This window comes from Trichomycterus rosablanca, chromosome 11, assembly GCF_030014385.1.
Source record: "Trichomycterus rosablanca isolate fTriRos1 chromosome 11, fTriRos1.hap1, whole genome shotgun sequence".
NCBI lineage: Eukaryota > Metazoa > Chordata > Actinopteri > Siluriformes > Trichomycteridae > Trichomycterus > Trichomycterus rosablanca.
The window spans coordinates 17,310,314-17,335,811 of NC_085998.1; the positions used below are offsets into that span (position 1 = coordinate 17,310,314).

General features: G+C 38.3%; 1 protein-coding gene across 1 annotated transcript in view; it reads right to left on the bottom strand.

Moving 5' to 3' along the window:
• The window catches only part of LOC134323526 (RNA-binding Raly-like protein), a 111,240-nt gene extending 103,569 nt beyond the window's left edge, over window positions 1–7,671 (bottom strand). The window contains exon 1 of the mRNA XM_063005064.1: window positions 7,475–7,671. Coding sequence (XP_062861134.1) covers window positions 7,475–7,511 — 37 coding nt within the window. The 5' untranslated portion in view covers window positions 7,512–7,671. The remainder of the gene's footprint in view (window positions 1–7,474) is intronic.
• Window positions 7,672–25,498: the final 17,827 nt, after the last annotated feature.

Here is a 25,498-nt window from a genome sequence, read left to right on the forward strand (position 1 = left end):
TAGTGTCAGGCCTATTTTCATGCTGCATCTTTTTACTTTGACTATTAGATCTCGGAGGTCTTCTTTGCTTTCGGCCAGTATAGTTGTATCATCAGCATACCTCAGATTGTTTATATGCAAAAAAAAAAAATTACACTTAAAAGGTCCTTGCAAAAAGATGTTAGGTTTACTAAGGTTTAGGCAATAATTAGCACCTATATAGCATATACTTTAGCACCCCAAAACCAAGTTTAAATTATTTTTAGCTCTGTTTTTGGCTAGTTATTGAAAGGCCACTGGTTCAAGGTCACTGGTTCAAGCATCACTAATTCCAGGTTTCTAGTGCCCCTTAAACTTCAAGTTCAAGACTTCAGGCTTTAACTCCCCCTGAACAAAGCCCTTAAAACCCCTTAAAAAGCTCTTTAAAACTGCACTTAAAATTACTTTTAGTAATACATCTCTAAGATTTTGATATCTGGCATGATATCACAAAATCTGCCATGGTGTGAAACTGCATCAGATTAGTATCTGCCCTTTTATGTTTTTAGAAGTGATTTCCAGGTCTGAATTTATCCCCCTGAATTAATTACTTATCTAAGCTTACTGAGATCTTTTGGTTTTAACATTTTTGTCTGTTCAGCTACTTTTTGCAGAGCTTATGTTCCCTACATAAGCTACATAAACCACTGACGGTATATTATTTGGGTGATGGATTGTTCTTAGCATTGCAACTGGCATTACCATGGAAATAATGTGTGTTGTCCTGATGTGCAGAAGTGTTGTTAGCATAGGTATTTCTTTTTGTGAACAATCTGTGTTTATCTTCCTTTAGTTTTTTATCAGTGGACACCGGCAGTGGTAACTGGGCTAGTTATCAAAAGGTCACTGGTTTAAGCATCACTACCACCAGGTTACGAGTGTTAGATCCTTGAACAAAACCCTTAACTTTATTAGTGTTCAACCTAATAAAGTTCGTTTTTTATGCTTATATTGCTTATAATTTTATTTCTATCCTCAGTTTTTTATTACTTTCTTGACTCACTTCAGTTATGGATGTTGTTGCCTACGACCAGGGAAATAGCAAAACAATGCAGTTATTAAATCAGAAAAATAACCAAACACTAAATGTGCTTATTTTTAAAATTATTACTAATCATAAATTTCTATTAATCTGATTGCCCCCTTAATATTATCAGCATCTACCTTTAAAAAGAAAACAAATCACTCAACCACTAGTTGGAGGTTTCACACTTCATGTCTAAAAGCTACTAAATTGTCTTATGTGCCTCTTCACTCCAGGGACCGGCTCACTCTAGTTAGGACAAAGAAGCTAAAATGATGGATGAGTGTGAGCAGAAAGCGTAGCATCTCCAAGCCAGTAGACATACAACTTCTATAGTGTACCAGTGCCAAAATCATGTCTTTTCTCAAACTAGTCAGAATTAATGTTCTAGTAAATTCAGACTTCTTCCCGTCAACTGGCCTAACAAATATGTTGACCTTCCACACACAGTCAGCATGAGATGCATAACAATAAAGATGAAATAGAAAGGAACTTCGCATGTCACAGCGTCCCTATTTAATTTTGAGCTAAAATCAATTATATAAAATAAATGATATGCTTCCAACTTTGTGACACAAGCGTCTGAACGTGGTTCACAATGACATAGTCTGATAGGTTTGGTGTAAAGAAACTCAAGTTAATTTCCTTAATTTCCTTCGGTATTAATAAAGTATCTATCCATCCATCCATCCATCCATCCATCTATGTGGCCTGCACCAAGCCCTGACCTAAACCTCACTGAACACCTTTGGAATAAAATGGAATGTTAACCGTGAGTTGGGCCTTTGTGTTTAACATCCATGCCAGACCTCACAAATGCTCTTTTGCGAATTCAAGCTTACATTTAGATGTCCACATCTTTTCAGTCACATAAAGTTTTTCTTACTGTAGTCTTTTTCTATTTGATTTCATTATCATCAAACGTTTTATAGTGTGCAGGGTCGTCTAGTTTTACCGGGAAACACTAGGCGTAGGCAGGAATACCAGGGTTGCAGTATTGGGCATTTCCCTTTCAGGCATAGCCAATTATAGTAGAGTAGATGACCGATAGCACTGATGAGATTCAACCCTGATCTCAGTGGTGTTGGGTTACATGGTTACATGGTGTGTTCATGGTTATCCCCCATAATTTCACCATTTTTTTGCCATTGTACTTGCAATTGTAAAGCTTTAATAATTTCTGCAACTGTTTTTAGTGATTTAAAACATACTTCTTTGTTTTAAAATATTATTAATGTATGTTTTATGTAATGTAACTTTAATTTACTTTATGAATCAAATTCCTCACAAATTAGATAGATTATAGGAAGACTTGTCAGACTTATAGGAAGAATGTCTGTGTTTAAAACATGAATTAGTCATATATATACTGTATATACACTAGATAGATAGATAGATAGATAGATAGATAGATAGATAGATAGATAGATAGATAGATAGATAGATAGATAGATAGATAGATAGATAGATAGATAGATAGATAGATAGTGAGATAAATAGATAGATAGATAGAGTGTATCACAAAAGTGAGTACACCCCTCACATTTCTGCAAATATTTCATTATATCTTTTCATGGGACAACACTATAGAAATAAAACTTGGATATAAGTTAGAGTAGTCAGTGTACAACTTGTATAGCAGTGTAGATTTACTGTCTTCTGAAAATAACTCAACACACAGCCATTAATGTCTAAATGGCTGGCAACATAAGTGAGTACACCCCACAGTGAACATGTCCAAATTGTGCCCAAAGTGTCAATATTTTGTGTGACCACCATTATTATCCAGCACTGCCTTAACCCTCCTGGGCATGGAATTCACCAGAGCTGCACAGGTTGCTACTGGAATCCTCTTCCACTCCTCCATGATGACATCACGGAGCTGGTGGATGTTAGACACCTTGAACTCCTCCACCTTCCACTTGAGGATGCCGAAGGGAGGGTATCATGCTCTGTTTCAGAATGTCACAGTACATGTTGGAATTCATGCTTCCCTCAATGAACTGCAGCTCCCCAGTGCCAGCAACACTCATGCAGCCCAAGACCATGATGCTACCACCACCATGCTTGACTGTAGGCAAGATACAGTTGTCTTGGTACTTCTCACCAGGGCGCCGCCACACATGCTGGACACCATCTGAGCCAAACAAGTTTATCTTGGTCTCGTCAGACCACAGGGCATTCCAGTAATCCATGTTCTTGGACTGCTTGTCTTCAGCAAACTGTTTGCGGGCTTTCTTGTGCGTCAGCTTCCTTCTGGGATGACGACCATGCAGACCGAGTTGATGCAGTGTGCGGCGTATGGTCTGAGCACTGACAGGCTGACCTCCCACGTCTTCAACCTCTGCAGCAATGCTGGCAGCACTCATGTGTCTATTTTCTAAAGCCAACCTCTGGATATGACGCCGAACACGTGGACTCAACTTCTTTGGTCGACCCTGGCGAAGCCTGTTCCGAGTGGAACCTGTCCTGGAAAACCGCTGTATGACCTTGGCCACCATGCTGTAGCTCAGTTTCAGGGTGTTAGCAATCTTCTTATAGCCCAGGCCATCTTTGTGGAGAGCAACAATTCTATTTCTCACATCCTCAGAGAGTTCTTTGCCATGAGGTGCCATGTTGAATATCCAGTGGCCAGTATGAGAGAATTGTACCCAAAACACCAAATTTAACAGCCCTGCTCCCCATTTACACCTGGGACCTTGACACATGACACCAGGGAGGGACAACGACACATTTGGGCACAATTTGGACATGTTCACTGTGGGGTGTACTCACTTATGTTGCCAGCTATTTAGACATTAATGGCTGTGTGTTGAGTTATTTTCAGAAGACAGTAAATCTACACTGCTATACAAGCTGTACACTGACTACTCTAAGTTATATCCAAGTTTCATGTCTATAGTGTTGTCCCATGAAAAGATATAATGAAATATTTGCAGAAATGTGAGGGGTGTACTCACTTTTGTGATACACTGTATATACACCAGATAGATAGATAGATAGATAGATAGATAGATAGATAGATAGATAGATAGATAGATAGATAGATAGATAGATGGATAGATGGATGGATGGATGGATGGATGGATGGATGGATGGATGGATGGATGGATGGATGGATAGATAGATAGATAGATAGATAGATAGATAGATAGATAGATAGATAGATAGATAGATAGATAGATAGATAGATAGATAGATAGACACTATATTATAAAGCACCATTATTAAAAACAATGGTTAAAAAATTTTATATATCAAGTATCACCCCTTGATTAACCTATATCCAAGTACAACCTATACGAGCCTTTTCATGCTGGACGTGTTTGTTCAGGACATGGTCTTTGGGACATGGCAATTAGGCTTCTAATTTAAAGGTACAAAGAGTATTTCAGTACTAGTGCTTAAACGGTAAACCACAACAGCAGAACAGCAGGTTTTGCTTCCAGTTTTTCGTGCTTATGATGAACTTGTGTTCAAACTGCTTTAACAATTCACTTTAATAATGTTCTCCACATTTTTCACCTTATTTAAAATATTAAGGACAATCAAATATTTAACAGTGATCTTCTAAAAAGAACACTGAACTTTTACACCTCATCTCTTTTATATTACTTCTGCACAGGAGTAAACTATTACATTTTGATATCTACTAAACACATTTTAGAAGAAATCAATAGGTAACACACTAAACAAAAATTAAATCCTCTCTTATGCTTAGCAATGACTGTTTTGCAGATTTTACATCTATTTTAAATCTAAAGGATGCAGCAATTATTCCAGGTTTATCTGGTGTAGGAAGGGTTTGGGAATCACCTGTGGTACTAACGCCTCTGCACTTTATCCTACAGTACAATACCGAACCACTTGATTCAAATCTATTGCACTTGGGTTTTTAATTGCTTGTATTGTTTTACTCAAGTGTTATTTCTGTGTCAACTGATGTTAACAGCATTATGCACTGTTTCTTACTCCTATAATAAAGCCTGTTATCTAAAGTTAGTACGGGTCACTTGCCAGTAAAAACAGCCGCTAAACGTGTGATCACGGATTGTGATCCACGGTACCATAGTGTACGGGTGTAGTGGAAAATAATCATAGTTTACAACATTGAAGACAACCAAATTGTAACTTTTTGTGATCAAGTTTTGTTTTTGCGTTAAATCGGACATGTTCTAAATGAGTCATACATTTATTCACCTTATTCTGGTTGGAGTTCTGGTGGGTTTGGTGCCACCTAGAAACACTGCAAAGCAGTAAAATCTTTTTTTTTTTAATTTTTTTTTATAAAAATCAGTTTAGAATAATAAAACCTACTTAGATATAGGCCAAACGTTCTTAACCTTTTTCATCAGCTTGATAACTACGGGTTGCAACACTGTGCAAAAACTGGTCCTCACACTGCACTTATGTATTAATCTACAGTAAAATATTAATAAGTGCTGACCAGACCTTCATGTGCTCCTGATGTAGCCTATAGATCTATTATAGCATTTTAAGCATTGATTTTCTGAGCGTTGCTTAGAAAAATAAATGTTTTACATTCTATTCAGATTCCAAACTAATTTATTAGTAGGTTAAGCTAAAAAGTTTAATTAAAAATAGATAAAAACCTATTACAATATTTAAATTGGTGCATCTTCTGATCTTTTATAGCAAATTGTATAATCAGATAAAAACACAAACAATCAACCTAATCTCTACTGTGGTGCAGCTATAAAGTGTAAATCCATACTGCAACACGAGTCCTAAGGACCTGGGTCCATGCCTCTAGTCATTGTCTGTAAGAAGTTTGGCATGTTCTCTACACTTCTTTTATTCAGTTAGAAAGTTTCCTTCCAGCTCACAGACAGAGTATTTAAATAAATAAGTAAGTTTGCTCTGCCCTGTCTGCTGTATCCTTTGCATGTATTTTTTCGGTTAGGACCCACTGCTATCATAGTTGAATCTTAATCTATAAATACACAAGGACACACATGCCCCGACATTGGCCAACAGGCACCCCTGGTTTGTTGGCTTGTGGGATCACAGTGACATGCATAACAGAAGTGTAAACAAAACAGAATACTGGACTAGCATCAAACCCTTATATTAAAGACCACGCTGTTATCATGTGACTCTAGAAATATCAGTGTTAATATTTAGCAGTAGGACTGGGTCATACATTCATAATGCATGATGGAGATTCATGAAATATAACATTTACTGAAATTCATTCAGTCATTCAGTGTCTGTTTTACCTGCACTTCATCCTGCTCAGGATTGCTGTGGGTCTGATTTATTTGGTGAATCAGAAAACACCCCGTACAGGTTACCAGTATATCACAGGGCAAAAACACACTTCAACTGGCCTGACTGCGTGTCTTTGGACTTGTGGGAGGAAACCAGAACACCTGGAGAAAACCCACTCGGACACAGGGAGAACAAAAAACTCCACACAGAAAGGACCCTGGCCGGCCAGCCACGGAATCGGACCCATGCCCTTCTTGCTGTGAGGCGACAGTGCTACCCATTGCGCCACTGGGCCGTCCCTTTATTAAAATTCGAGTTTGTAATGAAATATTAGGAGGCAAACCACTGATATACAGTATGTACAGTAATCGTATTAGTTATTTTTTCCTGTTTATAAGGGATACCAGATTTTTACATCGGGTGCCCTTCCTGACCCAACCCTCCTATTTTTATCGGGGTTTGGAACCAGTAGTTAGAGTGCACTGGCAAGTACACCTCCCAATGGCTAAGCTGTTTTGGCCACCCCCTTTCGAAAATTAGTAAATCATGTCAGTGCAGATGCCTGACCAGCGGATAGCACCAATGAGATACAAGCCACGGATCCCTGGATCTCAGCTTTAGTGGGCTAGCATACTTTAATGATATGCCAACCAAGCACCCAATATAAAACAATACAAAAATATATATTCACTGCATATTTTACATTTTTATTCTTTTTATGAGCTTAAAATACTTGTTGTGATGAATTTTACACTAACATTAAGTACAAATTAAAGAATTTCAAAGGCAGATTTTTACACATTTACTTTTTTAAAGAAGTAAAAAAATCCTGCCAATATTAGATTTTTAAACCTAAAATTAATTTAAATTGTTAGCTCAAAATAATTTAGTAAGTAATGTTAAATAATTTGTCAATATTTAAGATTTTGTTTACTTAACAAATATAATCATGTTTGTATTCCAGCTGATACCACAATACCCAGTATATAAATATCAGTATTATATTGCCAAACCCTTCACACCAGTTGGTCCACATCTCTCCCAGTTTTAACTCCAACAATTTCTTCAAAACAATATAGCCCCAACTAAGCTGGCATACAACAGATCACTTCCAGACACACTACACCTGAACAGCAAAGTGCCAAAAGGAGAAGAAGCGAAGAAGTGAAGAAGAACATCTCAGTCCTGTATCATACTCACATTGTGGGCTGCAATATTCACTCTTGAAAAGTGTCATATCAGAGGTGGCCAGACAAAGAGGATTCACCTGCGCCTGCAAGCTGGAGACAGGAGGACGACTGGTTGCTAGGCTTCTAGTTCTTCACGGCTTGATCTAAATCTCACACGAGCACTCGATTCTCAGATCTCTCCTATTCGTCTGCAGCCTCTCAACTGCATGCTCTGTTACTACTGAATCAATGACAGCACTGCTTCTGCTTTACCGGTGGGCTATACCAACTCGCTCACTGCAGTGGGGAGAGACACCAGGACCACTGGTTTATACCACTTAATGGCATACAAGTAGGGAAAGAGATTGCAGCTGGCCCTCACACAGCTTGTAGTGCTTTGCAGAGTCTCACGCTTTAGGAATTCAGCCCAGAGAAGCATGAGACAGTTACATCACACAGAGACACTCTATCTGTGTGCGTGTGTGTGTGTGTGTGTGTGTGTGTGTGTGTTGAGCTGGATCATATGAGGCTAAAAACTAGGAGCAGAGCCACAGCTGGAGACCACAACAGAATTGCATAGCAACAGTGGCAGACAGAGGATCATGAGCATCCAATTCCAAAAGCATGGGCATTATTTTGGAGATGCTGCCACTCCAATCCTACATGATTTTGGAGTGTCTCTGGGAATTTGTGCCCTTTCGGTCACTAATGTGCCTTTAGGCACTAATGTTATGCGAGAAGGCCTGGCATGCCATCACCATTCGACTTCATCCCAAAGATGTTCATTGGATCTGGTCTATATGCAGGCCATTGGAAATCCTCTACACCAATAATGTTAATGTCTTTATGGACAGCTATGCTGAAACATGAAAGCTTTTTCCAGTAACTAACTAAGTTGAAAGCATATAATTTATTTTTATGTAATTAATTGTATACACCTGTTAGTAGTGACTGTGGCTAAAATGTATAAAGTCAGTAATTAAAAGGCATGTCATCAAACTACATAAAAACCATAAGAAATCAGAAAAAGGGCACTCAGGTGGTGCAGCGGTAAAATACGCTAGCACACCAGAGCTGACATTTCGAACTCATCGGTTCAAAACTCAGCTCTGCCATCTGGCTGGGCTGGGCGCCTACATGAACAATGACTGGCTGTAGTTCATATAGGGTGGAGCCGGATAGGGACTCCTCATAACTAATGCAATTATGACCTCTGCTGGCTGATTGATGCCGCCTGCACAGAGTCGAGAGATAATGCGTTTATCAGGGTGTGGCTCTTTGTACACAAAACTAATCCGCATATAAACTCGCCTCGTGCAGGTGAAAAGATGCAGTCGGCTACTGCACACATGTCGGAGGGGGCGTGTGTGAGTGTTGCTCTCCTCAATCAGGGTGGGGATTGGCATCAGTAGAGAGGAAGCATAATGCAATTGGGTAATTAGATACACTAAAAGTTGGGAGAAAAAGGAGAGAAAACATAATGCATAAACAAACAAAAAAGAAATCAGAAACAAACATTATAAGACATTTGTGTAGCCAAACAACAGCCTTTTGCATTTTGGAAAGGCATTTCCACAATATACACTGCATGGTTAGGACATCAACCAAGCCATAAAGTCTAAATAGTTGTCTGTGGATCTCTATGAATTAATTAAAGCATTGGATTGCATAGATCAGGGCAAGTATATGAAACAATATCTAAGGCTTAGAGTGTTCCCAGGACCACAGTGGCCTAAATAATTTTAAATTGGAAAACACTTGGCACAACCTTAAAGGCTCCTTCCAGCCAAATATGGTATTTGGGCTAAAAGAAACCTAATCAGCAAATTAGGAAAGAACCCAACAGTCACTTCTGAATAGAGATGGTAGAATCTGTTGAAAGGACAACCATCTCTGCAGCACTTTAATAATCAGGCCTTTGTGGTAGAGTGGCAAGACAGAGGACACTGCAGACTAAAAGGCATATGACAGTCTGCTTGGAGTTTGCTAAACCACATGTTTACAACTCTAGCAACAATTGGAAACTTGTCTGGAAGCATTGTGTCTGGATAAGAACAGGCAGTGCATATTACCTGGTTAATACTATAACCATGGTGACACATGGTGGTGGCAGCATTATGAACTTCTAGAACTGAGGGACAGATTAGGGCAAACACATCCTAAATGAATACATCCTTCTCTGATAACTACACAAGTCTCTAAATGTCTTTGAGTGGCCCAACCTAAGCCCAGACTTAAACCCTATTGAACATCTGTGGAGAGATCTAAAGATTGCAGCTGAAAGATGCTCACCATCCAATCTGACAAAGCTAATCCTAATCCTGCTATGAAGAATAGGATTAACTGTCTTAGTCCAGGTTTGCAAAGTTTGTAAAAACATATTTAAGTAGAGTTAACAAAGTATTGAATAAAGGGTCTAAATAAGAGATTTTAGTTTTTCATTTTACTTGAGTTACAAACGGTTTACCATACGAACATTTCGGGTTATGAACGATCTTTTTCAACTTACGTACAAACAAATTTCGGATTACGGACAGAAATTCGCGAAACACGTGACGTCACAAACAAGTTGACTCCAACCGTCTCTCTCTCTATATATATATAAATATACAGTGAGCGAACATTCGGACAGCAGACAGTGTTTTTCCGGTGTTTTCTTTATATTTTGTAAAATTCTATATTAAAATGTCCCCAAAGAATGTGCAGAGAAAGCGCAGTGGTGAGAAAATAAAAAAAAATCACAATTTGTTGTGTTGTTTAATTACTCCTGTCAGTAGCTGTCACTGTGTATCAGACAGAGGGGACAGTGAGTGAGAGAGAAGAAGGAAATCAGCTCAGTATAGTATTCTCTCTTTTGTGCAATTACATCTACAAAATACAACACTATTGAAATAAAGAAGGAAATAATAGAGAAATATGAGTTATTTTTGTTTCTGGTAGATACATTTTATAAAAAGGAAAGGAATTTATTACGGTCTATGGTACAGCACACGTACTGTGCTGAAATGTGGTGTGTGTTTTATGTACAGTAGTACTGTGTATTGTTTATTACAGTAATGTCTATTCTATAATTTAAGATTTAAGGGAAAATACACTTGTATTTATAACAAAAAAGACAATTTAAGACATTAGAAAGGTTAGGTAAAGGGGGGGGGGGGGGTTGGGAGGTCTGGCACGGATTAATTCTATTTATATTATTTCTTATGGGAAAAATAGGTTTAACTAACGAACATTTTGACTTAAGAACAGCCCTTTGGAACCAATTAAATTTGTAAGTCAAGGGTCTACTGTAAATGCATTTTATGCTTTAGTATAGATTGGTGTATTACAATCAAATCAGCAACACAACAATGTGTGCAAAATGTTAATGGGAATGAATATATTCTGAATCTAATGTTTATGGAAATGATCATTGTAAATTTATTTCACTTGACCTCCAGAGATGACTGATAGGTACAGCACAGTCTCTGCAGATTTTTAAAGGTCTTTAGTCGGCACTTCAAAACAAAACACAGCCAGCTTTTAAGCAACTACGGCACAAGATAATTACCTCTGAGCACTTATAGATCGGCCCATCAATAAACATCAAAAGCATGGAGATTATAAATTCATACTCATTACCTCCAGATCATTGCAGTTTATAACATAAACAGCTCTCAGCGCTATTGAGTTATGAGTTTGTTATCAGAGGTCCCTGTGGACAGTCATTAATCTGGTTGATTATGTTGTTCAATTGCAATGCAGACAGTGCACTCAGTTCTTGTCTGTGACAGGGTGAAGGGACAAATTATTTTGGGGTTTGTCAAGTGCCTATAGAAATAACATTATTCACAGTTCTCTAGTGTGATCACTTTTTTCCTTACTTGACCTTACTAATTTAGTCATAGCTAATTCCTAGTACCGTGAAAAGGTCTTTCACCTTCTCCATTAATGCGGTTACGGTTAAGGCCAGCATGCAAATGCAAGTGCACCCTTCCGCTGCATTTTTTAATGACTCTGCTGCTACTGGCAACATCACATTAAAGGCTCTGACAAACAACAGAGACAAAATCCTCAGCTCTAGTGACGGCAGACAGTTGTGCCAAGTTGCAAATATTAAAAATTGCTTTATTCTGAAGCAAGTTTATTCCAGTTGCAGATTTCCAATGAATTGTATGAAAAATGTAGTATAAAAAAAGAAATAGAAATTTTTAAATTTACAAATGATGGTTTGATTCTAGGGATGTCCCGATCCGATCTCAAAGATCGGAATCGGGGCCAATCAAGGCATCTTTTAACTGATCGGTATCGGCTTTACTAAGGCCGATCCCAAGCCTGATCCTTTGTTTTACGTCAGCATGTCCGCTGTGTGGAAATACTTTAAATTGGAAAGTGAAACAAGTCCAACAGCGAAGTGTAATGTCTGCAATGCGAGTGTTTCACGAGGCGGTAGGAGCAGAGCTGCATTCATTACTGTAGAATTTTACTATTTATATGGTGTGTGAGTCAAGGATCACTCCGGTTTACAAAACAACGTAGTGATGCGCTTGCTTAATAAAGAAAAAAATACACGGTATATTCACAAATTGTCGGGAGCATAACACTTTATTAACTTCTTCTGTTACGGTACCGAATAGCGGACAGCTAGAGTCATCGCGTTAGCCAAGCACGCTATTCCATGCACTATGGAAGCCCCAAAGGGTCAAAACACACTCACTTCGCGTAGAAACGTCTATCAAACCATTGTCACAATACAACCACAGAAAAGTTTGTTACAGTTACAACACGCATACAAGTACGGTGGCTCATAAGAAACAAACCAGATATAATTTAACCAAACGATCTACAATTACTACCAATTTGATACTGCACCTAAAAAATAAACACTCAGACGAATACAGCTTATTATTATATGATGAGAAGAGGAAACGGCTGTCCACTAACACGGCAGAGATGCTGATTTTCCTCAAAAAGAACCTTCACTTTATTTTGAGTGTTCTAGTTTTACTACTACAATGCTGCACTAAGTTTGTTTACTTTTATTTTGTAAAAATAAAAGAACATTAAACAATAGCTTGGATGCAGGCAATTTTTTTCCTACAGCACTGCAGAACTATTTAGTTGTTAAACATATACATTGGATTAATTTGAATAACTGTAATGTACTTGAAGTGTGCACTGTGTGAACAGTATTATCTAGTTCTTATCTAGACAATATCTAGAAAATACAAGTATCGGTTTGAGACTTGGTATCGGATCGGGATCAAATTTAATGATCTGGATCGGGAACAAAAAAACGTGATCGGGACATCCATATTTGATTCATTTTATTTAATTGCAGACAGTATGAACCCAAGATATTTCATGTTTAGTACCGAGGATACCAAATGATAAAGTGTTTCAACTACAACTAAGGTGTTCAACAGTTCGGGTTGTCATCAGATTAGTCAAAAATAGACACTGGAAAAGTGTGGAACGGTGATATGAAAACTCACTGCAGTGTTTCTTACGTATATATATATATATATATATATATATATATATATATATATATATATATATATATATACAGTATATATATATATATACCGATCAGCCATAACATTAAAACCACCTCCTTGTTTCTACACTCACTGTCCATTTTATCAGCTTCACTTACTCCATATAGAAGCACTTTGTAGTTCTACAATTACTAACTGTAGTCCATCTATTTCTCTACATACTTTTTTAGCCCCCTGTTCTTCAATGGTCAGGACCCCCACAGGACCATTACAGAGTAGGTATTATTTGGGTGCCCTCATTGACACCATAATGAAATAGAGTGAGCAAACGAATGAATCTTTACCATAGATAAGAGCACAGCTCTCTGATTCATGAATAATTTGTTTGAAATGAGTCGTTTCTGACTTGATTTTACTCAGTGATTCAGTGAAGTTATTTCACAGACTGATGTGAAGAAATGGGGAAGGGTAAATTTCATGTGTATAGACAGAGTCTGACAGAGCTTTAGAGCCAAAACGGCACAAATGTGTTGAATAATGACACTATTAAGTACAAATAATTGATCTTACATGTATTTTTTTGTGTTTGAAAGCTAACATGGACTCTTTTTACTCCAACTTCAATAACTTAGCTGTTTTTTTTTTATATTTAATGGGGTTTTTATATAACATTAAAATATACAACACATGCAGTTCCACGGGACCATGGAATGCATTTACAGGTTTCCCATACATCCTTATGGGAAAAAATACCTTGAAACTCAACGTCTTTCAAGGTACCTTTCTGAAAGCTACAATTTTATATTTATAAGTAATATAAACCAGTTTAGTGTCACCAAAAGCATTACAATATTTATTGAAACATTGTTACTGATGTAATAATCACTAAATAATTAAAGTATTATCATCAAAGTATTACTTACTTTATTTACTACACTTTTTATGTGAATATCTCTACTAGTTTACTATATTCTGAAAGAGGTGTATAAATAAACTGTTTTATTTTAATTACCAACAGAATAGTGGGCTTCATGTAAATGTAGCTATTAACAGATGTAACTTTGTGAGATGTGGGAACAATGCTATTACCTAAGCTTTGCTTTTTCCGATGCTTATTATAACTACAAAATCAATTGTAGGAATGTAAGAGTGGAAGTATAAGCCTGTACTTGACTCTAAAGGAACCAACTTATTTTGTGCAATTACCCAGCATGAACTAGAGTGGCCCCTTCAACTGGAGAGCTTCAACAAACCAACAGGCAATAATCAGAGGCAAATTTTCTAATCCCAAGCATTACTCATCTTCTATTTTACCTGATGAAACTGGCAGCTTTTATTAAGTACAATTTAAATGGTCCCTGCATTGTACTCAAATTACATTCATAAGCATTTAATGGAGAATAAAAGATAAAAGACAATTTGGTTAACATTTGAAGTTTATATTGTGTATTTTATTGTCTTCTATTGAGGTTTGTTTATGTTAAGTATTATCAATATGAATGCTGTTCTAAATTAAATTGAAGTCCATGATTTGCATGTGTAAATTTTAAAACCCTGCATTGGTTTTGAGATCTGCAAAGCTGTGATATAGTATTTAATTTAAGGAAGTTTAGACCATTTCTTACATTAACAGATTTCAATTTTAAGCTCCAAACAGGGTGACATAGTGGGTAGCACTGTCGCCTCACAGCAAGAAGGTCCTGGGTTTGATCCCCAGGTGGGTTGGTCCGGGTCCTTTCTGTGTGGAGTTTGCGTGTACTCCCCGTGCCTGTGTGAATTTCCTCCAGGAGCTCCAGTTTCCTCCCACAGTCCAAAGACATGCAGGTGAGGCGAATTGGAGATACAAAATTGTCCATGACTGTTTGACATTAAACTTGCGAACCGATGAATCTTGTGTAATGAGTAACTACCGTTTCTGTCATGAATGTAACCAAAGTGTAAAACATGACATTAAAATCCTAATGAATAAATAAGCTCTGAACACATATTTTCTTATTTTAAACTATTATGTTGTGTTTAAAGTGTTTTGTTTGTAAAGTAAAACTACTACTGACATACAAATAGTATAAAGCTTCATGTGATAAACATCTACTCCAGCATTGTACTGTAAAGAGTCTTAAAACAATTGTTACTCAATTTTTAATTAGTAACTAATAGCTATCAAGGCCCTAAGGCCGCAACACGTGTTGTTTCAGTGTTGTTCTTGAATGAATTTTTGCACTGTATGCTTTTGGTGAGATTATTCCAGTATGTCGACTTTTGGGAAAGCAGCAATAGTACTGTGTTTCCTATATTTGTAGGGTTTAAGCCTTTTTTCTCACATGCATATTTAACATGTTCAATGCATGTCTTATTTGATAACTTTTGACTCTTACTAGCTTACATCCAGAATAACAACAGGCTTGTTTTTGAAGTTAAAACAGGTGCCATTTCCTGTTGTAATAACTTGATTTTTATCCTTGCTTTAAAAGGCACTGGAGAAGGTCCTGGGTTTGATCACTAGGTGGGGCGGTCCGGGTCCTTTCTGTGTGGAGTTTGCATGTTCTCCCCATGTCTGCGTGGGTTTACTCCGGGTACTCCGATTTCCTCCCACAGTGCAAAGACATGCAAGTGAGGTGAATTGGAGATACTAAATGGTCCATGACTGTGTTTGATATAACCTTGTGAACTGATGAACCTTGTGTAATGAGTAACTACCGTTCCTGTCATGAATGTAACCAAAAGTGTAAAATATGACGTTAAATCCTAATAAACAAACAAACAACCATAAAAGGCACTGGACTGGTTTAAACTTGATAGTCTGTGAAAGTTCCTTTACATAATTCTCTATACCAGAAGTATATTTTCATTATGAAATGATGTCGAGCTCAGCAGCACTGGGACTGGGGTATGAATATTCTTTCCTTCAACTGTAATCAATAAACAAGTGCTCTGATTTTCTTTTCCCCATCTTTCTGGACAAGCAGCAATTTTTGTGCTGTCCTGAAGCAAACTGCCTTTTCTAGCAGCCCTGAAGCAGAGATGGTAATTACTGCTTTAAGCCTGTGGAATGAGTACCTCCTGGTCCATGACATTCACTTGGAACATCATTACGCGCATTTGCCAACTTCTGACAATGATCCTAATGCACCTGACAGAGGCATTAAATGGGAGGGGATCAAGGGTACTCAACTGGAACTTTTCCTAATAAATCTGCCCGCCTTGACCCTCTTGTTATTAGGGTGAGAAAGAAGTGAAGGGCTTGGAAGGCAGAATGTAATTGGCTGGGGGCTGCTGTTGGAGGTAAGCTAGAAAAGAAGTACAAAATGATAGCTGATCGGACTGCTAACCTAGGGTTGACTGTTTAGACAAAAAGAATGGGCATAGATCAAAATATAGGTTGAAGACAGTCTGGTATTTCAAACAATTTGCTGCAAAAAATATCTGAAGGTGAGTTGTGCAATGGCTGCCTTAACACTATTGATTATTCTGATGGTAATGAATGGTCCTTATCAAGGGTGACCGGGGTGCATTTCAATTCGCATAACATGCATTAAGTAAGATTATAAATTAGATTATTAATATGATGTTGTAAAAAGTGAACACCAGTGTTGCTCTCTGCAGTTAAGAAAGCTTTACATGGACATGCAAACTTGCCACTTTAGTTCACAAATTAAGCTGCTCAGAGTGTCTACGACACCCAAGTTCTCAGAAAAAGAGGAAAGTCAAGGACAGTGATGCACGAGTGGCATCTCATCAACTGTTGTAGCTCGTGCCAAGGTGTAGGTCCAAATGTGGGGACCACTCTGGAAAAGTGCTCAAAACGTGCCACACATTCCCAGAAAAACAATGATGTGCTGGCATCATGCACCGGCAGAACACTGGACCGTATCGAGCCCGGCATCATGGTTTTAAGAGAAAGGCAGGTTTCAAAATAGAGGAGCAGGCAAATCTGAAAAAAGAAACAGTGATAATTATAAACACTTCCACCTGGAGCAAAGAAACACTCAATAAGGAGCAGGTGATTTTTTAGTTAAGAGGGACTGACATATCAATCATAAGTGCCTCTATTTTTTTCTGCCAGCCATATTTGGCAGGTGGACTCATTACAAATGTAAACCATATATTGAAGTTTCCTCCATCATATTGTATATACAATACAATATACAATATATATATATATATATATATACATATATATATATACTGTATATATACTGTATATATATACAGTGTATCACAAAAGTGAGTACACCCCTCACATTTCTGCAAATATTTCATTATATCTTTTCATGGGACAACACTATAGACATGAAACTTGGATATAACTTAGAGTAGTCAGTGTACAGCTTGTATAGCAGTGTAGATTTACTGTCTTCTGAAAATAACTCAACACACAGCCATTAATGTCTAAATGGCTGGCAACATAAGTGAGTACACCCCACAGTAAACATGTCCAAATTGTGCCCAAATGTGTCGTTGTCCCTCCCTGGTGTCATGTGTCAAGGTCCAAGGTGTAAATGGGGAGCAGGGCTGTTAAATTTGGTGTTTTGGGTACAATTCTCTTATACTGGCCACTGGATATTCAACATGGCACCTCATGGCAAAGAACTCTCTGAGGATGTGAGAAATAGAATTGTTGCTCTCCACAAAGATGGCCTGGGCTATAAGAAGATTGCTAACACCCTGAAACTGAGCTACAGCATGGTGGCCAAGGTCATAAAGCGGTTTTCCAGGACAGGTTCCACTCGAAACAGGCTTCGCCAGGGTCGACCAAAGAAGTTGAGTCCACGTGTTCGGCGTCATATCCAGAGGTTGGCTTTAAAAAATAGACACATGAGTGCTGCCAGCATTGCTGCAGAGGTTGAAGACGTGGGAGGTCAGCCTGTCAGTGCTCAGACCATACGCCGCACACTGCATCAACTCGGTCTGCATGGTCGTCATCCCAGAAGGAAGCTGACGCACAAGAAAGCCCACAAACAGTTTGCTGAAGACAAGCAGTCCAAGAACATGGATTACTGGAATGCCCTGTGGTCTGACGAGACCAAGATAAACTTGTTTGGCTCAGATGGTGTCCAGCATGTGTGGCGGCGCCCTGGTGAGAAGTATCAAGACAACTGTATCTTGCCTACAGTCAAGCATGGTGGTGGTAGCATCATGGTTTTGGGCTGCATGAGTGTTGCTGGCACTGGGGAGCTGCAGTTCATTGAGGGAAACATGAATTCCAACATGTACTGTGACATTCTGAAACAGAGCATGATCCCCTCCCTTCGAAAACTGGGCCTCATGGCAGTTTTCCAACAGGATAACGACCCCAAACACAACCTCCAAGATGACAACCGCCTTGCTGAGGAAGCTGAAGGTAAAGGTGATGGACTAAACCCAATTGAGCACCTGTGGCGCATCCTCAAGTGGAAGGTGGAGGAGTTCAAGGTGTCTAACATCCACCAGCTCCGTGATGTCATCATGGAGGAGTGGAAGAGGATTCCAGTAGCAACCTGTGCAGCTCTGGTGAATTCCATGCCCAGGAGGGTTAAGGCAGTGCTGGATAATAATGGTGGTCACACAAAATATTGACACTTTGGGCACAATTTGGACATGTTCACTGTGGGGTGTACTCACTTATGTTGCCAGCCATTTAGACATTAATGGCTGTGTGTTGAGTTATTTTCAGAAGACAGTAAATCTACACTGCTATACAAGTTGTACACTGACTACTCTAAGTTATATCCAAGTCTCATTTCTATAGTGTTGTCCCATGAAAAGATATAATAAAATATTTGCAGAAATGTGAGGGATGTACTCACTTTTGTGATACACTGTATATGACTGGGTCCACATGGTTCTGAGTATTTACGAGAATGTGTTTCTGCCTTGAACCTAGATGAATAAAGCTGACAAATCAGTTAGTGAAAATGACTAAATCATCAATTATGCTGGATGTCTTTGGGAGTGATGGTGATATGATAGTAACTTCTGATGATAGTTTCAACTTTGAGAAAACATAGCTCGGTAACAGGCATGAATAACTATTACTATAACGTCTTGATGATTCCAAACCTTATGAGGTTATTTTTGTTGCAGAGTGCTTATTTGTAACTTATTACTGATTACAATTGCTGTTGAAGTTAACCCAAAGTACACTTTTTTCATACCAGTTACAAATATTATTCGCAGCAGTGTAATATGCTAGCCCACCATCATTCTCAGGTTCAAAATTTGGCAGTAGTACCGGCCTAGATAGTTATTCAACAGACACGATTGGTCTGGTCAAGGCATGGAATACAGAGTTTGTTGCTGTCCTGCATAAAGAGGTATGTGCTAGCCTGTGCTGTGTAATAAAAATGAGGTTAAATCTAACATAAGAAAATCATTATAATAGCTTTTTCAATTTATGCAGCAATTGATAATTTCTGTAAACATAGTAAAAGAAAATATAGGATATCATATCAATATTTAATTGAAAATGTATACCTTTTATTCGTGCAATACAAGGTATGGATATCAGATGCATGATTTCCCTAAGCACGTCCACATAGTCAATGTTTTTTCTTATCTTTGAGAAACTCCTACTATAAAATTAGACATTTAATTTTGCCAAGAAAAAGAAGGCAAGGTAAAATACTGAAAATGTAGCTGCTTATTTAGTAGAAGCTTTACAATAGTCAAGCATACTGTAAAAATCAGGCTGGGAAGTGTGTGGTTCACTTTGTACATTTTTAAAAACACAGTCCAAACTAAAGATCAAAATAACCAGCTCAGGGTTCAGGTTCAGATAGGGTTCAGATAGCAGACACCTGAAAGGTAATCCAGAATCAAAGTCAGGAACAAAACAGGGTCATACATCGTAAACAGATGAGATATTCAAAGTACCCAGGGGCAAATCCGAGAGAGAGGTAGTCCAGGCAAACAACAAGTCTTATTTGATCTTTACTTACAGTAAATAGGCTGTGTGATTATTGTCAGATGTGTGAGATTAGAGTTTAGAATACTGGAGCAGTCTCTAGTGGAAAGTGAAATATATTTAATTTGTTTTCCCTTTTGGCTGTTCCCACAGCTGTGTGGTCACCACAGCATTTCTTTTTGGTCTGCATGCCTTTTATCCAACCAGCACTGAGTGCATACTGACAAGTCCACCTCCCAGTGTCATAAGAAGTTGAAAGCATTTTATGTATTAATGTAATACTATATATAAAATACAGTTATATATAATATGCTAAATAATTAGGTTGGGTGTCCACATACAAATCTGTGCCATGCTGTGTTTGTTTAGAAGTCAGGGAAAGGCATACCACACAACATGTCCTCAGTTTTTATAAGCTTTTGACATTTCTGGGCGGATATTGCCTTGACAAGCAACTTAACTGACAAAATATGTTCATAATTGTTGATATTACCTGATATATAGGGATTTCCTGCTATCATAGCATTGCAAACTGATTTGCATATTTTCCCCTCTACAGTGCATAATATCATTAAACGATTCAAGGAATCGGGAGGAATTTCAGTGTGTAAAGGCCAAGGGTGCAAGCTTAAGCTGAACGCCTGTGATCTTTGATCCCTCAGACGGCACTGCATCAAGAGCCGCCACTTAACAATAGCTGATATAACCACATGGGTGAGGGATTACTTTGACAAACCTTTGTCAGACACTGCAATACAGAGTTACATGAAAAAATGCCACTTACAACTTTACTGTGCAAAAAAAGAAGCCTCATGTTAACCATGTCCAGAAGTGGCTTTGACTTCTTTGGGCTCGAAGGCATCTGGGATGGACCATTACACAGTTACTGTAATCAGATAAATCAGCATTCCAGATTTTTTTGGAAAAAATGGACGCTGTGTGCTCCGTACCAAAGACAAAAAGGACCATCCAGACTGTTATCAGCAACAGGTCAAAAAAACAGGGTCTGTCATTGTATGGGGCTGTGTCAGTGCCCTTGGCAAAGGTCATTTACACTTTGCCAAGGGCATTACAAATGCATGGCTGCAGAAGAAGAGGGTACAGGTACTGGACTGGCCTGCCTGCAGTACTGACCTGTCCTCAATAGAGAATGAGTGGAAAATTTTGAAATGAAAAATGCGACAATGACGACCCCGTACTGTTGCACATCTTAAGACGTGTTTGCAGGAAGAATGGGACAAAATAAAAGCTGAAACACTAAATCACTTGGTCTCCTCAGGGCCAAAACGTCTTTTAAGCGTGGTGAAAAGGAATGGCAACATTACAAAGTGGTAAATGCTTTACTGTCCCAACTTTTTTTGGAATGTGTTGCAGGTCTGAAATGCAGGAATGGATGTTTATTAATAAATGAAATGAAGTTGAGCAGACAAAACATGAAATATCTTAGGTTCATCCTGTCAATCAAATAAAAGTCAAAGTAAATGTAAGAAACTGTGTTTTTTTTATTATTTACATGTTTCATCCTGTCCCAACTTTTTCTGATTTGGGGTTATACTTTTATCTTAAAAAAACTGTAAATTAGTATTGTCTTCTTCTGTATTACAAACACTATAAAAGCACACTCCAAGCAGGTAGCTAACGCCAACAAAAGACTTAATTAAACCATTCAAAATTTTTTGTTTTTCCTTTCTCTCTTTCTCTTCCTCCAAGTAATTATTATTATCTATTGTACTTTTGTTGTGTAACAACCTTGGGATTGTGACAGGCACAGTATAAATAAAACTTTTTCTTCTTATTATTATTATTAGAAAACAACTTTTCTGATAAAATAGCATCTTTTCATCAACTATACATTTTTATAAATCAGTGATTAGTCTTGGCCTGTTTACTCATGCTTCAAGGACACTGTAAGTGCTGTTATGTTCATCAAGCTGTAATATGTAGCTGCATCTTATTAACTAACAAACTGTAAATATGGCAGAAGCATATGAACATTTTGTCCTCATACAGACTGTGGAATAACATGTACCAAGGTGCCTAAGAAGACAAAGAAATGATCTAATATAGACTTGAAGTTTTGGGTCATTTTCTTGCTGACCAACTATACACCAATCAGCCATAACATTAAAACCACCTCCTTGTTTCTACACTCACTGTCCATTTTATCAGTCCATCTGTTTCTCTACATATTTTTTTAGCCTGCTTTTACCCTGTTTTTCATTGGTCAGGACCCCCAGAGGACCACCACAGAGTAGGTATTATTTAGGTGGTGGATCATTCTCAGCACTGCAGTGACACTTACATGGTGGTGGTGTGTTAGTGTGTGTTGTACTAGTATGAGAGGATCAGACACAGCAGCGCTGCTGGAGTTTTTAAATACCATGTCCACTCACTGTCCACTCTATTAGACACTCCTACTTAGTTGGTCCACCTTGTAGCTGTAAAGTCGGAGACGATCTATTGCTGCTGTTTGAGTTGGTCATCTTCTAGACCTTCATCAGTGGTCACAGGATGCTGCCCATGGAGCGCTGTTGGCTGGATATTTTTGGTTGACAGTGAGCAGGAGCGCTGCTGTGTCTGATCCACTCATACCAGCACAGCACACACTAACACACCACCACCATGTCAGTGTTACTGCAGTGCTGAGAATCATCCCCCACCCAAATAATACCTGCTCTGTAGTGGTCCTGTGGGGGTCCTGACCCTTGAAGAACAGCATGAAAGGGGGCTAACAAAGCATGCAGAGAAACAGACGGACTACAGTCAGTAATTGTAGAACTACAAAGTGATAAAATGGACAGTGAGTGTAGAAACAATGTTATGGCTGATCAGTGCATATACAACAGAGGGCATTGCATGGTTCTGCAAAATGTTGTGGTAGCATCTTTGGGTCAGAATTCCAGTCACTTTGCAAATCATTGGCTCTGGATCCAGCACACAAAAAAAACAGACCATCACTGCTTATTTGACAGTTGGTGCCACACACTGAGGGACCATCTTCTGCCTAAAAGTAAAACCAAGGAAAGCCTCTTTTTGTCATTTTGACATTTTATCTTTCTAACTTATAGTTATCCTGTCAAACCAGCCTTTCCAAGCTTTCCTTAAAAGTTGAATCCTAGACATGCTTATTTTATCCAGTATTAAGTTGTGCTTAAAGTTGTTGTTCTGTGAGCCAATTATCACACAAGCTGTAGACTCACAGAAACATTAATTCTGATGCTGTTGTGATTTTTTTGTAGACATATTGTTGTTAGAATTTTCTCAGTTTGATGGTTTTAAACCCTGGCCTCTTTTGTCTATTGCATTTTCCTTACCATTACAATACAGTTGCAATCTAAATTATTCAACTCCCAGCGCAAATTAAGTTTAAGTGTCTGGCTATCACATTTACAGCAGGCCATAACAACAAAATGATGTTTTTTGGTGGATCCTTCTTTTATACCCAATCATGATTGAAATGCCCCCATGTTTGAAAAAGCATCGCTAAAGTGCACTCTGAAGTGGAAAAAACGAGACAAGTGCCCTATTGGCTGCCCTTCTCATGGGAAAAAAATTACAATAGGATAAACTTGACATTTCCTACAAGTGCCTTTGTTGCAATAAATTATTGCAAAATATTATATATTATGAGGTTCCCTGTAGATCAAAAAATGTAATAATTTGTCTTCCAATAGAAAATGGTGCTGGTATAACAGGTACTGTATTCCACCCCTATTGACAGTGTCCTTTCTAGCAAAGAAAATGGGATGAACTATATAGAAGATTCCTAAATGTAAGGAAATATGATTAAGTGCCAAATTAGTACCCAATCCTCTAGGAGAGGTGTCCCCCTATGCGTTAGACTGTTGGGAGGTTTCCTAATGGATGCCTCTCCAGTGGAGAAAATATGATATGGTGCCCTCACAATAGGAAAACTCATGATGTGCCCTCATAGATGCCCTTTGAGAAAAAACACGATGAGGTGTCCTTGCAATGGAAAAAGAAAAAACCCATGAGAATGAGATGCATTGCCCTACAGTCTCCTTAACACCATGCTTTCTAGGACAAGCTTTCCGTGGGTGCTGTGACAACAGTCTATGGGAGCTGCTTAATACTTTTGATAGGATTTTGATAAGTATTATCGTCTCAAGTTACTGGAAGGGCATGAGAAATAAGAGAGTTGGCCTATTTGAGATATCTGCCAGTTTTATGATATTGAGGGAGACAATTTTGTGACAAAACTTTACTAATCAAATGCTTTCCCATGCAGCAGTGTCACAGCTGTGCTAAGGTGCACTGAACACAACAATTCTGAGTCAGTTGTCCCTAATCTGACTATGTACCTCAAAATATATGCTATAATCCCAAGTTTTTCAGTAAAAGACAAGTGTTTCAGTACAGCGATCATTAACCGATGTGTGGATAGAAGGCTCTACAATCTATACTGGGATATCCCTGTTGACCTTAATGAGGTCACTGACATTTACAGTGGATATAAAGGTCTACACATGTCTGTTACAATGTCAGGTTTTGTGATGTACAAAATCACACCAAGATAAATCATTTAAAACCATTTTCACCTTTAACGTGACCTTTAATCTGTCCAATTCAACTAAACACAAATTTAAATCTTTTATGAGGTAAATAAAAATACAAAACAAACAGTAATGTGGGTGTATAAATATGCACCCTTAAACTAATACTTTGTTCAAGCAGTTGTAGCCTAGTAAGCAGAAGGCTGCTGGTCCAAACCCCACCCACCGCCAGATGTTGCCACTGTTGGGACCTTGAGCAAGGCCCTTAACCCTCAATTGCTTAAAATGTATACTGTAAGTCGCTTTGGATAAAAAGCGTCTGCTAAATGCTGAAAACATATATGATTAAGCAGCATTTGATTTTATGAAAGCATTCAGACATTTTGGGTAGGAGTCTCTAAGCATGGCACATTTCAACTTAGCAACCTTTCCCACACTTCTCTAGAAAAGTGCTCCAAATCTGTCAAATTGAAGGGCATCTTTTGTGCAGAGCCCACTTCAGGTCACCCCTGATGTCTAGGATTCAGGTCTGGGCTCTGGCTAGACCATTTCAAAACTTCTTCTGATGAAGCCTTTCTTTTGTGGATGCTTTGTCAATGCCATGCTAAAAGGTGAATTTTTTTCAGTGTTTTAGCAGAGGCCTGAAGGTTTTGTGCTAAAATTGAGTGATATTTGGAACTGTTCATAATTCCCTTCATCTTGATTGAATACTGTGGAAAAAACAGCCCCAAAGCATAATGCTGTCACCACCCTGCTGCTTTATTGTGGATATTGTGTTATTGTGTTTGGTGATGCATTGTGTTGTTTTTGTGCTAAACATACCTTTTGGAATTATGGCCAAAAAGTTCAACCTTGGTCTCATCAGATGTTTTCTTGCCACTCCACTTCAAAGCCCAGACATATGAAGAAAACAGGATATTGTTGTCACATGTAGTACACAACCAATACTCGTAAAAAAAAAAATCCTGCAGCTCCTGTATTGTTGCTGTGGGTGTCCTGGCAGCCTCCCAGACCATTTTTCCTCTTGTCTTTACATTAAATTTGGAGGAACGTCCAGTTCTTGGTAATGTCACTGTTGTGCTATATTTTATTCACTTATTGATGAATGTCTTCACTGTGTTACATGGTATATATGCCTTGGCATTTTTTGGTACTCTTCTCCTGACTGATAGCGTTCA